This window comes from Athene noctua, chromosome 5 (genome assembly GCF_965140245.1).
Source record: "Athene noctua chromosome 5, bAthNoc1.hap1.1, whole genome shotgun sequence".
Lineage (NCBI taxonomy): Eukaryota > Metazoa > Chordata > Aves > Strigiformes > Strigidae > Athene > Athene noctua.
In genome coordinates this window covers 10,808,021-10,823,184 of record NC_134041.1, presented here as the reverse complement: position 1 = coordinate 10,823,184, position 15,164 = coordinate 10,808,021, and the positions used below count along the sequence as shown (strand labels likewise).

Below are 15,164 nucleotides of genomic sequence, written 5' to 3'. Positions count from 1 at the left end.
CCAGCCAATAAAGGGACACATGGCCAGCAGGGGGACCTTGCCAGTCCAGGGGCACAATGCAAAGGATGGAGACCCATGGGCAGTGTGGGGGCACGCAGCCAGGACGGGGACCCAGATAGCATGGGGACACGTGCAGGGGGGACCTGTAGAGCCCTGGGGCAGCGCGATGCTGCAGGGCAGAGGATGACCAGCAGTATTGCCCATCCCTCTGATGGCCTGGGCCCCATCACCATCCCTACATCCCTCCCCAGCTGGCTGCAGCTGGCGGGAGGGTCCGGCATCATGCGGGCACATCGAGGGAGAGAAGCACTGCCAGGTCCCTGCCCACATCCCCATTGCTGGCATCCTGCTGGCTGCTCGGGGACGGGTGCAGCCCAGCACTCCCCATCCCGTTAGCTCTGGCATGAAAGCGCCTGCCGCAGCGGCAGCCGGGCCTGGCCATGATCTCCACTTCCAGGTAAACAGATGAGGCAAGCGGCTCGCCTTCCCTCCCTGCCCGGCAGCCCCAGCCGCACAGACCTGCCATTCAGCCCCTCCACTCAGCACAAACCCCCCAGTGTTCGGGAGAGGGCTCGTGCTCCCCGGGGGACACCGGGGGGGACATGCCGTGGCCAGGCGGTTGACACTCGGCCAGGCTGGAGCAGGGCCAATGGGCGCAGAAAGAGCTGCTGTGTTTTGGCCAGCTGCTGCCATGCCGGGGTGGCGGCAGAAAGGGCCCCTTGTGTGTGCGGGACCCAGGGGGTGCCCCCATGGCTTGGTCACATCTAGCATCCTGCGAGGCCGTGGGGGTGATCACCAGTGGGTCTGTGGGGTGGCAGTGAGGAGCTGGGGGTGGGTGCTCAAAGGAATGAGGGGGTCAGAGGTGGCAGGCAGAGGAGCTCAGCCAGCACACTGACGTGCATGGTGCTGCTGCTGCCCTGCTGCCATACTATGTGTGATACTTTGCAGCCCCAGACTATGCGAGACAAAAGCAGTGGCGGGGGCATTCAACAGGGACACATTCAAGTGGTGGCAGAGGCAGGAGCAGGAGGCAGCTTTCTCTGGGTGTCACCCTGTGAGCATCCTCCCCAGCCGGTGGGAAGCGTGGACATGCTCCTGGTACGTTCACCTTGCACTCCCGCATGGCCTTGGCTGGCACAGATGGCAGGTCATGCACTGGAAACGTGCCTGTGACACTTCTCAACAGGACCACATCAGGAATTTACAAAGATGGGAGAGGAGGGTGCCAGCTCCTGCCCCCCAGGGCTTTTCTCCCCCTTAAACCCGCTGCAGTGGGGCTCAGAGGGCTGCTCCTCCCTCCAGGGAGCCTGGCACTGAGCTGAGTGCATCCCTGCTTCAGCCATGAGCATCCCCATGGCACCAGGCTGAAGGGGAAAGGGGAAAGCAGGAGGCAGATCCGTGATGCTCCAGCATCCTAACTGTTCCTCCTGCTGCCTCCATCATCTACAAGTGGCCATCAGTGGCTTCCCTGGGGACAATGTCCCCTCTTCCACGTCTGGCACCTTCCTCCCTTGCTGCTCCCCTGAGAAGGTGGCTTTCTTCCCCAAGGAGTACAGGGAAAGCATTTTCCACCACGGCAGATGAAAATGGATTCGCAATCCAATTTTACCCTAGTACCACTTCAGTGATTTTGATGGAGCCGCTCTGGATGGGTGCTGGTTTGAGCCAGAGGACAGCTGTCGCAGCTTTATAGACCAGGGGTTTCTTATCTGTGTCACCTTTGATTACTGTAATTGAAATCCTGCTCTGATCTGAGCCATGCCTGAACGTTTCTGCTGCCTGTGCGGCTCTCGGCTCGAATGGCAAAATGATGTTAATAGATTTTAAAGCCAGGCAAGGCCTGCGAGAGCATTTCTGCCTGACCTCCCGGATAGCAGCCGACAGCCACCGCTTATCCCGGTCCTGCGCTCAGCTGCTGGTATGGCCCTGCCATCCCCCACCGTGACTCATTTTCCCTCTGGGAAGCACAATTCCTGTCTTTCCCCAGAACTGCTCATGTGTGTGTGCCAGGCAGCTTGCCTCCTCCCACCCCTTTGAAGCAGAGCTGGGATGCTCTCAAGGGAGGCTGGGTCCAGGGGTGCCAGTGGGATCACGGAGAGATCAGCTGCCCTTTAGCCCTCCAGCATGAAATACTCTGTGGGCAGCATTGCCCTTTTCTGGCATCTCCTGACCAAAAGGGCAGCAGGGCAACATGCTGCTGCCTGTCTGCTGCCAGGCAGGCTGCAGGGGACAAATGCCACTGCACAGGAGAGGATGCTCCTGGCTTTGATGCCAAGCTGGAAAACTGGCTGTGGCTGGTGGTGTGACTGGCACTTGGTCACCCTCCCCATCTTCTTTTGTGAAGCCACTGGTGGTGTTTAGCCAGTCACTGCAGCAGAAAGTGTGACTCCAGCCCAGACAGTGTCTGAGGGCAGGAGCTGGGAGAACACATGCGCTGGCACACATGCTCCTGCAGTTTGGCTCGGTGAGCAGCTGGCATGAGGAGGGAGTCAGCCCTGGCCGGGCTGTGACAACAAAGTCAGTGGCTCTGTTGAGGATGGGGAGGGTTTGCTCAGCCAGCCTGGCCTCTGGAGCAGACAGGGGTGTCACAGGCACAAAGCCCTGTCCAGAGAGCCCTGCAAACCCCCAGGGCCAAACCCTGGCCACACCACACGACCACCCTGAACACTTGGGTTTTCCAGACCAGCACCTTTTGCAGCCATACAGCTGAGAGCTGGCTGGCATGTGGTGACACCGAGGCCTGGGATTGCATCAGTACAGACCTGACAGAGCCATCCCAAAACTTCACATGCCAGCAGAAAGAAAGGACGGCTGCTCGGATGGCAGAGCAGCCCCCGCGCCTTGCTGCCGGCACACACAGAGGCTCCCTCTGAAATCCAGCAGCCAAGCAGCGGCGTTTCCTCTCTGGCAGCGAAACCCCTGACAGGTCATGGGCTGGCGGCACACACAATGCTTGGGGTTATCCAGCCCGTTATCAGCTCCGGCCACGCGGTGCAGGGAGGAAAAGGGTTTCAATCCCAGCTGAGCCATGTTTCCGCTGCGAGCTGTTCCCCCTGTCACGGGAGAGGGCTGGACCGTGCCATGCGTTCAACACTGGGACCAGTGGAGCAGGGCTGTGGCTGCCATGGGGAGAGAGGGACCATAGGGCTGGCACCCCGTATCCCCACGGCATTGCCAGGGTCCCTCTTTGTGCTGGTGAAACTGCCAGTCTCTGAGCAATGCAGTTTCTCCTGCCCCATCTTTGCCTGGTGGTGCTGTGCTGTGGCCTGGGCATGGCCACCTGCAGAGCTTGAGAGTGGGAAGGGGATGGAGCTGGTGACCCCCAGGAAAGAGGCTGCCACAGGTGGCAGAGGTCTGGGCTGGCTGAAACATCCCTTGCTGGGTGTCAGTGCTCTCTGGCATCCTGGGACCCTGGAGTGCTGGAAAAATGCCTGCTGGAGCAGTACAGACAAAGTGAGAAACCCCTCCTGCAAAAGCCACCTCTGCCAGCCAGGAGGGGAATCTGAAGCACAAGGAGACACCAAGGGTGGCCTCCCGTCCCCTTGTCCCTAGGCTGCTGTGGGACTTAAAGCTGACTGGAGGAAGGGGACCATGGCACAGGGTCACTCCTAGTTCCTCAGCGCAAAATCACGAGGTGGGGATGTGCCCCAACCCCTGCTCCAAGCCCTCCCAGCAGTGAGCATGGGGCAGGCAGGGGAGCTGGCAGAGGCACCAGCAAAGGCTGGGCCTGCCACGATGCTGCGATGCACTCCTGCTCTATGATTAATTGAACACAGAATAAAATTAGCTGTGGAGGCAGCACCTCTGGGGTCTCCCAGCAGCATCCCACTGCCCACCAGCTGCCTGCAAGTGGGTCAGGCAGTAGCTGTCTCCCGGCTGGGTGCCCTGGGTGCTTGGGGGACCCCCATCCTCTGTTGCAGGTGGGAGCATTGCTCTATGGCATAGCTCTGCACCTCTTGCCTCCCTGCTGCTGCCCATCTCAGAGGCTTTTCCCTTTCCAGATTCACTGGGCTGGGCTGCAGAGCAGCTGGAGAGGCACAAGGCTGCCTTCTGGGATGGCAGGGGTGTGGATCCCTGTCATGTTCCTTTCATGTCTTCGGGGATCCTTTATTTTTAGCTTCTCTCCCTATCTCTTGTAGCTAGCTAGGCTCTGGCTCTTTCTCCTTCCCCCCCCGCCTAATTTGTTTTCACTGCATTATTTGCAGATTAGGGGAGGGAGAACCAGATGTCTCAGCACAGGGGACCACTTGGCCATGGCCTCCCCATGCTGCCCTCCATCCGGGGGTTTTTTGGTTGGATTTTTTCCTGGCTATTTTTAACCTCCATCAGCTCCCCATCGGCAACCCCAAGGGGATGAAACGCCAAGGAGTAACGCAAACTGGAGACACCCTGCAGCTGATGTGCCACGCCAAGCAGTGGGATGCTCATGCCTGTGCAGGAATGCTTCTGTGCAGGCAGGGCAGCACCTGGACATGGTCCCCAGCATCCCGGGCAGGTGGGGGTCTGCACCCACCCTGGGCTGGCCCCTCCTGGCAAGCCCTCTGCTCCCTCCTGACCTCCTGTACACCCAAGTCTGCAACCTCTGCTGTGACATGCTGACACATGAGCCAGGGAGAGTGAGAGGATGGGCTTTTCCCTTGGATTCAGAAGAAAGCAAACAGCAAAAAAGTTAATTAAAAACTTCAAAGCCAGATACTTCTAATTTGGTTTGACGTGGCAGTCCTGCTTGGCAGTGATGCTGTCACAGAGGTGCCTGCGTGGGGCTCAGGCTGGGAAGTGCCCAGTGTGTCACATCAGAAGATGTGATGGGAAGTCACCCACCACAGCCCTATGGCCTCCATCCCTACTGGGGTGTTAGGTGCCGTGGTGCTGGGCTCACAGCTGGGCATCTGGGGACCGACCCCACCAGGGACCAGATTTTGGAGCCGGTGGGAGAGTGACTCCATGGGGAGGCTGTGCCTCAGTTTCCCTGTGGCATGTGTCTGCCAAACCTGCTCTTTGGAAAGGTGTTTTCAAGGCAGTTGGGCTGGGTGCGGCTGGGTGCTGGAGCCTGATCCCCACCCAATGGGCCGGGGTCCTGGGGAAGCAGGGGGTCCCCCTGCCTCATCAGGGTCCAGCAAAACAGCAGTGCATGTCCTGGGGTGAGGAGGGGACCCTGGCACTGCTAGTCCTGTGTCCTCCAGCCACTGCTCTGAAGGAGGAAGACGACGTCTCCCTCACCTTATTCTCACTATTTTCCCAAAAAGGAGTCATAATCCTCTCATTTTCTCCAGAAATCTATGCCACAGGACAGTGATGTTCCTGCCCCCAGTGCTCTGCTGCCTTTCCCTGCCTCCCACCCCTGCTTTTGGGTTTTTTCGGTGGTGGGGTTTTTTTTTTTTTTCAGAATTCTGTGCTGCATGGTGAGTAAAGGCATCCTGCTGTCTGAGGGCTAACGGCTTGCTGGAGAGATAATAAAGCAAAGGGGAGTAAATTAAAGTGGCTATAAATAGCACCAGGAGAGGAAAAGGAGATGAAGTCATCTTCCTTCAGCTGAGCTGGTATTTGCATCACTTCTTCCCTTTGCTTTCCCCTGCCCCCTCACCCTGCTCGGGAAACAGCTCTGGGCAGGTTCTGGGGTCCTGCTGTGGGCTCTGTGTGCCCCCCTCTGGGTGCCCATGGGGCTGAGGAATGTCCCTGTGCCCCTGGGCTGGGGGTGGCTGCCCCGAGCTGGGGGCTTGCTGGAGAGCTCAGCAAGGTGGCCTAAATGCAGGCTCCGTCCCAGCTTTGCCACTGATCTGTGGCATTGCCCGTGCAAACCAGTGCATGGCCCCATGCAAACTAGTACCTCCAGCATGACCCCGATGCTGTATCCCCCAGTCACTAGGAAGAGCTTTCAGGAGCCATCATGGACCCATCCCGTGCCATTCCCCTTCACATCCCACCTACGGGTGGCTGCAGAGACCCTCCAGGAGCAGTGCCTGCAGGAAGGGATTCCACAAACTCCACAACAACAAATCCACCCGAGGAAGCCCCTCCAGAAATCAGATTTCATGATTTACATTTTTATTCTTGATGATTTTCACATCCAAGCCTCCTACCAGCCCCAGAACACATGGAAGAGGGAGGACCTCAACCCTGCAGGAGCCTCCCCAGTGTTAACAGTCAGCTTCAGACCTCACCCAAAACATGACCCTCGCTGCCAAGGCAGCCACTGTCCCTGCAGCCCGCAAGCGGCCCCCAAAACCCCCCAAATGCCCCCAAACCCCCTAGCCGCCCGCTCACACGAGGTATATTTATGCCTGAGTCAGAATGAGGTCACACCGCAGTTTCCTCCGTGTCAGCTACCGACTCCTATTCCTGTGCTATGTGCACACACCCGCCGTGTTATTGCAGGGTATTTATAGCTATTTTACATGTATAATTATAAAACCACAACTCCACACACGCACGAAAATAATCATGGTGACGGGACACAGCAGAGCGGGGCCAGGGTGATGGGAGTGGGCCTGGGACATAGACCCCACCGCTAATAATAATTCTTTCCACTTTATATATAGCCCCTTTCATCCACAGCTCTCAAAACCGCTTTGCAGGCATTTAATTAAGCTTCCCAACATCCTAATGTGATGACAGCCAAGTAATAATATCCTTGCTTTTAGGTATGAAGAGAGGGGAGGTGGCAGGACTTGTCTGAAGTCCCGCAGTGAAGCAGCTTGTAGGGCAGCAAGCCCAGGTGCCCCATGCCCTGCCCCACACTTGTGGGGTAGCCACGTGGGGACATGCCCATGGAGGAGATTTTAGCCCAGAAAGGGAATAAGGACCCCGGGATCCTGCCCAACCCCTCTGCTCAGTTTTGGGTGGGGACAACCGGTGACAACACAGCATCTGGGGACAACAGCGGGGACCCTGGGGACTGCCGGGCTGCAGCTGCCCAACATCTGGATCAGCGGGTGGAAGAGACATACGGATCTCGACAAACTCGTGGGCGAGAGCTTGGGGGAGAGCAATAAATAAGATGACAGGTCTGAAAGGGCTGATTTACGAGGAATATTAAGAATCGTAATCCTGCCTGGCCCGGCCACCCCCCAGGGAGGCAGGGTGATGACAAGGACCCGGATACATCACAAGGAGACAGGATTCACTGGGACCAGTGCTGACATATCTCCAAGCAGGAGGGCTGGAAGCAGTTGTGCCTCCTGGGGGTCTGGCCAGCTCTGTGTGGAGACACAGCCGGATCTCGGTGGCTGCCTGGAGATGGGATCCCACAGGGATGGATCTCTGTGGTCCTCAAGGTCTGCGGTTTCTGCTCACTGAGCACCCTTCCTCCCTTCCATGTACGTCCCTGACTGGATGAACTGCTTGCCTCCCATCCTTGGAGTGTTGCAGAGAGCACAAGGGGCATGCGCTTCTGTTTTGGACACGGATGGGACATGAGATGCCACCAAGAAGCTAGGAGAAGGTGGCCAGCAGAAACCTGGCACTTCAACCACCAGAGCACAAGTAAAGAGCAAAGAGGTGCTGGAGGCAAATGCATGTGTTGGTAAGAAAAGAGGCAGAACTGCAGTCCTGGGGGGGGAAGGCTGGGTGGGATCATTACCATCCACAGAAAAACACGCGCTCCCCGCTCCTTTCCCACAGACGGAGAGGTGGGGAACAAGTGCCCATCCTCATCCCCATCCTGGGGATGCCCCATGGGGGAAGAGCAGTGCATTGATGGACACAGTGCGATTCTGCACATATGAAAACTAAATGCAAGTGAAAAATCATAAACCTAGATTTGATCCTGTAGCAAGCACCATTCTGACATTTTATGGTTATGTTGGTATTTTTTTCCTCCCAGACTGCATCCAGATCACTGTTCACCAAAACAAGCTGTGCAGCAGCCCCCAACCAAGAGCACCCACACCTACTGAGCCCCCAGAATGGGGGAGCGGGACCTGCTTGCACCACACCAGAATCAAAGAGCAGCAACACAGACATTAATCAAGAAAACAGCTGCAAACCTTTTGAGGGGCTGCAAAGAAGTGCTCCAAAACCAGTATCTTTGAGGAGAAAGGAGGGAGGGAAATGGGAACAATGTGCTTGGCCAGGGAGCCAGCACAGCCCGCGCACCACCACAAGAATGTGGGCACCTTCCTGTCACCACACCCGCCTCCGAAACTGCCCCGCAACCTGCTGCTATCACCTCTCCAAATGTCACTCCCGCTGCCCCCCTTCTGCCACCAGCCGCACATCTCTTACCAGGGGCTGCTGGCACCTCTGCTGCCTCACTGGCCACGATGAGGGACTCGAGGATCCTCGCACGGAGCTCGGGGCTTGCCTCAGTGCTGTGGGGGGAAAGGGGGAGTCCGTGAGAGTGCCAGCAGCTCAGCCTCCCCAGAGACCCCCACACCTCTGGGACAAGAGCCAGCCCCCCCGAGGGATCTCGTGTGGTGTGATGTCAGAGCATCACAGTTGGAATGGGGGGGTCTCAGCTCCAGACTCCTCCTTTGCAACACGCTGGGGCTGAGCCCGGGTTTGTTGGGGGCTCGTGTGCCCGTGCCTGGCTGTGGGCAGCCTTCTCTCACCCACCCTGTCCCATACATGGCAGGGGCACCTCACCTGGCTGCTGCGGGGTGGAGAAGCAGCTCCCCGAAGAGCTCCCCAAGGAGCCGGGGTGAGAGGCGGCTCCGGCGGGTGCCCTGGCAGAGGCGGCAGAAGTGGCGGGCGAGCTGGCGTAGGAGCAGTGCCTGGGGCTGTGGCAGGGCCGGGGGGGCCAACAGGGCTCTAGCTCGCTGGCCACACTCCTCCAGGCCTGGGGTCTCTGCAGCAGAGGGGAAACAGGAGAAGAAAAGTCAATTTGGGAGGTGGGGGCATCCCCTTGCCTCTCATGAGAGTCCGGCACCTGCCAGCACATGTGGCACAAGCTGTGACAGGTCTCTACTACACACAATGCCCCACAAAAACCCTGAACTCAACCTCTCCTCCAAAACCCCTGACTATTTCTTTGCAAGCCATCCATTTCCACAGACAGGCTGTGGGACACAGGGTTAGTCCAGAGAGCACAGGGCACTCAGAGGTGATGCCCTGGGGGTCTCAGCCACATCTTACTGGAGGCTGCCAGCCCCATTTACCCTCTCACACCACCCCAGATCAGATTTTAGGGTGACATAACACATCCCCCCTCTCAGCACAGCCAGGGAGGGAGCATGGTGGGCCGAGCAGCTCATCTGGAGGATCTGCACCTAAACACTCCGCACTGCTGCTGCTGCTCCAACAGAGAACAGTGAGAGCTCTGCCCTGCAAAACCTTGGAAAAGGCAGAGCAAAGCAGAGGGGGGGAAACAGCCACCAACTGGAAGATCTGCTGAATTTAAAAGGCTCAGCCCTCCCCTGCAGTAAAAGCAAGCTGGGAGGGAAAAGGCTTTTTAGGAGAAAAAAAGCTGCCCCTGGGCTGAGAGCTACAGGCATGGCTGCAGCAAGGTCCCTGCAGCCCTCCCAGCGTGGCCTCTCTTGCCGCTTGAAATGCTGCAGCAGGGACGGCTCATCAGGGGGCAGCTACTTCCAGCGATGCTGGAATTGCCCATGTGAATACAAGCAGGCACCTAATGGTGTTGCACATGATGGAGGTGCTGCCGGGACCCCTGTCATGGGCACTCTGAGCAGTGCCACAGCCTCACAGTGTTCCCACCAGCATCCCCCCATGTCCCTGGTGCCCTCTGGCAGCCTTGGCCAGGCCTCCCCAGTCTTGTGAGCTGTGAGCTCAGCGGCCTGGGACCATGGTCCTGCCCCGGGCACGAGAAACAGCTGCTCTCCAGCCATCCTCGATCCCTCCTTGGCCTGGCCTTTTCATCTGCGGGGGACGGGGAGGTCCCCAGGGTGTATTGCTCTCAGCCGGCTTCAAAGCCCGCCTCGGCCCAGGGCTGACTCAGCTCCCCACGGCTCTTTGCACCCGGGCTGAGGCTTGGCCGATGCCCAGCAAGCTCCCAGCATCCATCCTCAGGGCTGAGGTGCACCAGAACCAGAGGGGTGGTGGGTCTGGGTACCCTCCTGAGCAAGTCTGCAACCCAGCTGGGATTGTGATGGGGTGTTTGTGTGCCCCCGTATCCAACAAGCTGCTCCCACAGGATGTTCGGCTTCACTTCAGACCTCCCCTAGCCCGATCAGCTGCTTTTTGCACCTTTTTTCACCCAGGGATTGCTGCTGGGGGAAAGACCACAGCCAAAGGGTGAATTCGGGGATGTTTTCCACCTCTTTTTGCAGGTGGTCAGCTCGCCACTTTTCCAGCCTGAAGCCTCAAGCAGGGCAGAAGGAGTCTGCTTGCAGGGCAGACTGCCAAAAACCAGCGCTGTCTCCTGAAAGACTTGGATTTCTATTTATTTTTTTTAAAGCCCCAGAGAAATCCCCATTGGTTTTGCCTCCATTCCTGCCTCCTCCTCCTCCTCCCGCACCCATCGTGCCAGGAGCAGAGCCCGCTCTGGTGCAGGCTGTGGGGAAAGGCGCTTCCCTTTGAAGTTGCTTAACGAGGCAACCCAGCTAATTGCTTCCTAATTGCGTTTTTATCCTTGGAAGAGAGGCAGCCTTTGATTTCTCCTCTCCCCAACGGGTGAGGGGAAGGCAGTGTCGGTGCCACTGGCCCCGGGTGTATTTCTCCTGGCTCTGTGTCTCTGCGCAGGGCAGGGAGGATGGGGTGTGAGTTATCCTTCATCTTCTTTGTGTGTCCCTCCTGCCTTGTTGGAGGCCACAAAGAGCCCGCGGACTTTTCCCACAAGGATATAGCAGGAAAAGGCCACTCTGGTCTGGCCATGGGTGATCTTTTAGTGACTCTTAAGGCAACCAAGAGCATGATCTACCCAAGCACTAATCTGGTTTAGGGCAGGGAGGTGATGCACGGGGATGGCAGATACTGTAGCAACCAGCAGCAAGACAAGAGCTTCTGCAAAAGGGGAAATCCTAGTTTTGAAGGTGGTGAGTGGTCCAGGTCCTATCTAAGATGGTGGGGGAGGGCTTGGTGTGTGCCTGGCAATGCCCGTGAGGCCTCAGGCTGGGAGGAGTGGAGTGGCTCTGTGAGGACTCATTTGAAATGGGTTTTGATACAGGCTGCCCATTGGGATGGACCGTGACTCTGCTGACCTGGGTATAAGGCCTGTCCTGTTTATTTGAAAAAAATTCAAATAAAACCAAAACCTGGACAGTCTCATACATTTGCACAGAGGCTGGAAAGCTTGCAGGGACCTAAAGGCACTTCCTAACAGCACTAAGCTGAAAAAGCAGAGAATTTTCTATGCCCATATAAAGCCAAGAGTTAATGAGATTACAGTAAAAAATTCCCAGGCAGCAGAGCCAAAATATTATAATAATACTTTCTTCTGGGGCCAGCATCACCCAGCCTTGACAGCCGCTCGTCCCAGCAGGCAGCTCCTCCTCCTCCGGGCACTGCAGTGGGAGAGGGCCATGCCATGGCTAGGGCGAAGCTGCCATTTTCCTGAAGCATCTCCCCAAAGTTGCCATGCTGCTGCAGTGCAGGGGTGTGCTCCCTGCGGTCCTTCTCAGCATCTGTCCTTAGTGCAGCTTCAGGCAGGGGGATGGAGTCAGGAGCCACCCTGTAGATGCTGGGAAGCCTTTCTATGAGCTTCCCAAAGCTCCTCCAGCCCCTCAAAGGTCCTGGGTGCAGGGGAAGCCTGTCTGTGCTTACCTTGAGCCATGTGGACCAAGTCGCTGTAGAGAGCTGAAGGGATCAGGGGTGATGGGAGCTCCTGGAGGTACCACTTCAGGGCCTCCGACAGCGTCTGGGCATCGTACAGGTCCATGTCCACAGCTGAGGCATCTGCAGGGAGAGACCCAACGTGAACCCTTAGCCCATGATATTGTGCCTCCAGCATGGAGTGTGGAGCTCCTCCACCCCCACAGGCCTTCCTCAGGACATGGGTGGAGATTTCTTTGCCCATGCCCCCATCTCCCAGGTGTGGCAGCCCATGAATTCACTGCCAACCCCTCCCCCCAGCAAATATTCCTGTCCCAGTTTCCACTGACCCTGAGTTCCATGTGCCCATGGAGAGCACGAGGCAGCGTCTCTGCCTTGTGTGCACTATACATCCAGTGCATGGGGCAGGGGCTCTCACCATCCCATCAGGGTCCCACTGCCGGATAGCACCCATGGGACGGGTTGAGTGGCTGCCCCAGGCACCCTCGGGCCATCAAGGGTCAGGCACCATGTGCCAACCTCAGCCCTGGAGGAAGTGCTTGGAAAAATGCATCCATGGAATGGGGTTATGGTCCCCAGGTAATGCACATTGCTGAAGGCCCACTTCACCCCCAGAGAGCCCAAATGCTGCGAGTGCATCCCAAAAGGCAGCTACCCCGGGAGAGGCAGTGAATGATGCTCCAGGGATGGGCAAAGTGCCAGGGGAGGCTGAGCCCACCCAGCCTGGGCTTGGGATGGGGACAGTGCTCTGAGCAGAAACGTCCCACGGTCCAGCAGGAGCCAAAGGGTGGGACACGTCTATCTGAGCTCCACGGCTGGGCCAGTGTGGGGACATTGCTTCACCGGGTCCAGGGTGAAGAAGCCTTTCTGCATCCTTTGGTATTGCCTCATGCGTTTTTCTTGGAGGTCTCTTAGCTGGGCCAGGCCGGGAGGTGGCTGCCCGGAGGGTGACGGTCCCTTTTGCAAAGATCTGGAGGTTTCAAAATCTGGCTTTGATTCGAATTGGAGCCAAACGCAATATTTTGAAATTCTCCGCATAGGAGAAATCTTGGGGTGGCAGGGGGATTATAAAAAAGCCCAAGATATTTGGGATCATTTGAAGTGGTTCGTTTGTAGAAACTAAGTTTCTCGCTTCTTCTAAATGAGAATATTGAAAAAAGAGCTAATATTGCACTTTCTTAAAGATGATGTGTCAGGCCCCAAATGGCCTGTTGTGTTCTGACTGAGAAGAAGATGGTGGGCTTACCCTGCTCTGAGCCCCCTTCCCCTCCCCTCTCTGGGTCTTTACCTCCAAATGCAGCTTTACTGAAATTGGTGCCATACTGGGAGATACTCTATCTCACCGCCCAGAATTTTCCAGAAGAAAATGCCTTCAATCTCCAACCATTTCAGCTGACTGCATGTGGTCATGCTCTCTTCTGGAGCAATAAACCCAAAAGGGTGGAGAAAAGCTATTTCCTAGGGCAAGGCTTTCGTTGCTGCCTGGCCGGCAGGGCTAGGATGGGGAGCTACCCAACTCCTGGCAAAGGCTGGTTTTGGGCACCTTGACCTTGATCTCCTCTCCTTGGGGTGTCCCTGCTGTGGACCAGAGAGTGCCGGAGCCTACCCGCCTCCTCCTTTGCTTGCTCAGTGACAAGAATCTGTGGTGGGTCCCTCACGGCCAGTGCCTGCCATTTGGCTCGGAGACCGCAGAGAAAACAGATTGACCAATGCTCCAAGCGAAGCCTTTAACCCAGCTGTTGGAGACACTACCTCATTTTCAGGACCAAGCAGGCAGCTGGTCCGGGAACTGTGCTCCAGGGCAGCATGGGGACAGCTGGGAGAGATGCCACCATGTCGGGGTGGGCAGCCATCCAGTGTGGCCCAAACATGACCTGGGACAAAGGTGGGTGCCGCCTTTCTAGCACCCCCCAATGTCACCACATCACCTCACGGGCCACTCTGCCCTCTGCATGCTCAAGGTGGGCAGGGCTGTGCCAGCTCTCGCCTGCTGCACCCCGGCCCCACTCTGGTCCATGCTGATGCTCACATCTCCCAGTCACACTTCTGGACCTTCTCAGCTGGCCAGAAGGGTTATTTCTACCAGGGTTGGCAGGGGATGGCAACCAATTCCCCATTTTTGCTAGCACTTGCCCTGAAGAAATGAGCTGGCAGGTTGGCTCCAGATGCGCAGGGGGAGGAGGGCGGGGTCAGGGATCCCACAGGATGCTCCAACCCCTCTTTTGGTCTGAAACCCTGCAGTATATGGCTAAAACCCAGGGATGCTGCTGGGGGTTCTCAGAATCTTGTTGCTTGGACAGCTTCTCCCAACAGTAGGATGCACTGGGCAAACCCCGAAGCGCTTTTCACCCAGGATGAGCCTGGCTGCTCTCCCCTGCCCACTGCAGAGGTTTCTGTAGGGACTGTCACTCGCCTTAAGGATGCTGGCGGGGACTGGGGAGAGCAGCCCCAAGCTGTTTCTGCACAGGGAAGGGGCCGCTGCCAGGCACTGGCCCCAGGCGATCAGCCCCGGGCTCCACTGTGGCCTAATTAGCTCGTTTGCATCATTAGGCATGGGCTTGGGGGGGTGTTCAAAGGGAAAGCTCAGCCGGTTTCAAAGCGAGACTCAAAAACATCTTTACACTCAGAGAGAAGCGTGATGGGGAGACGAGGGGGATTCACACCCTGCTAATAAGGACTGATTGCTGATGGCACCATTTCCCTTGGCACATTGGCTAGAAATAGCCATTAGCCTGTTGCCCCCATCCTCCTGGAGATGCAGTGACATCTTCCTGCCCCAGCTCCCCTCCTTCCCCCTGGCACTGCCGTGGTGAGTTGGGCTCCCCTTTAGGCTGAGAGCACAAGCTGCGGGGTGCTCTGGGTTGCTCCCCAGCACTGACTGCACCCCAGCACCTCAGGGAGGCTCGGCTAGCAGCTGGGGAAGGGTTAACTCTGGAGCCTTCCCAGACAATTACTGCCAGCCTGACCCCACTGATGCTGCTCTCCCCTTATCAGAGAGACATGATAACCAGCTATAAGAAGTTAATGATGCTGCAGGATGAGTCAGTGCTCTCCGGCTGCTCTCCAGATGTTCCCGTCCCTTCCCTGGGGGAATGACAGAGGGATTCCATCCATCTGCCACAAATAGAAGGCGAACACCCCAAAACCCCAATGTCAACCCCATATGGACCTCTCCAGCACACAACCTGCTCGATGACCTGCTGGCAGAGCAAGTGAGCAGCCGGGGGCCAGCAGAGAGCATCTCTTGTCCATGGGGGATGAAAAGCAGGAATAAATTTGGGGCTGGGGAAGGGGTATATGGGATGACCACAGGCCCAGAGAGAAAAGCAATGGGTGCCCCCGCCTCCTCCCACAGGGATGCCAGACCCCACATCCCAGCCCAGGCAGAGGGGTGCCGGGGCTTTGGGCTGAGTCAGGCTGGGCAGGAAACAGCAGGACCTCTCCCAGCAGCTGCAGCCAGCCAGGGAGGTGTGAGTAAGCCCAGAGTTTCAGTAAATGTG

At 57.4% G+C, this 15,164-nt stretch overlaps 1 protein-coding gene across 4 annotated transcripts in view; it reads right to left on the bottom strand.

Annotated features, from left to right (window-relative positions):
* The window catches only part of PIK3R3 (phosphoinositide-3-kinase regulatory subunit 3), an 81,517-nt gene that overhangs the window by 55,119 nt on the left and 11,234 nt on the right, over nucleotides 1–15,164 (bottom strand). For all 4 annotated transcript variants that reach the window (XM_074906290.1, XM_074906288.1, XM_074906291.1 and 1 more), the window contains 3 exons: nucleotides 11,656–11,787; nucleotides 8,584–8,785; nucleotides 8,224–8,309 (listed from right to left, as the gene is read on the bottom strand). In XM_074906290.1, the coding sequence (XP_074762391.1) occupies nucleotides 8,224–8,309; nucleotides 8,584–8,785; nucleotides 11,656–11,787 (420 nt within the window). The remainder of the gene's footprint in view (nucleotides 1–8,223; nucleotides 8,310–8,583; nucleotides 8,786–11,655; nucleotides 11,788–15,164) is intronic.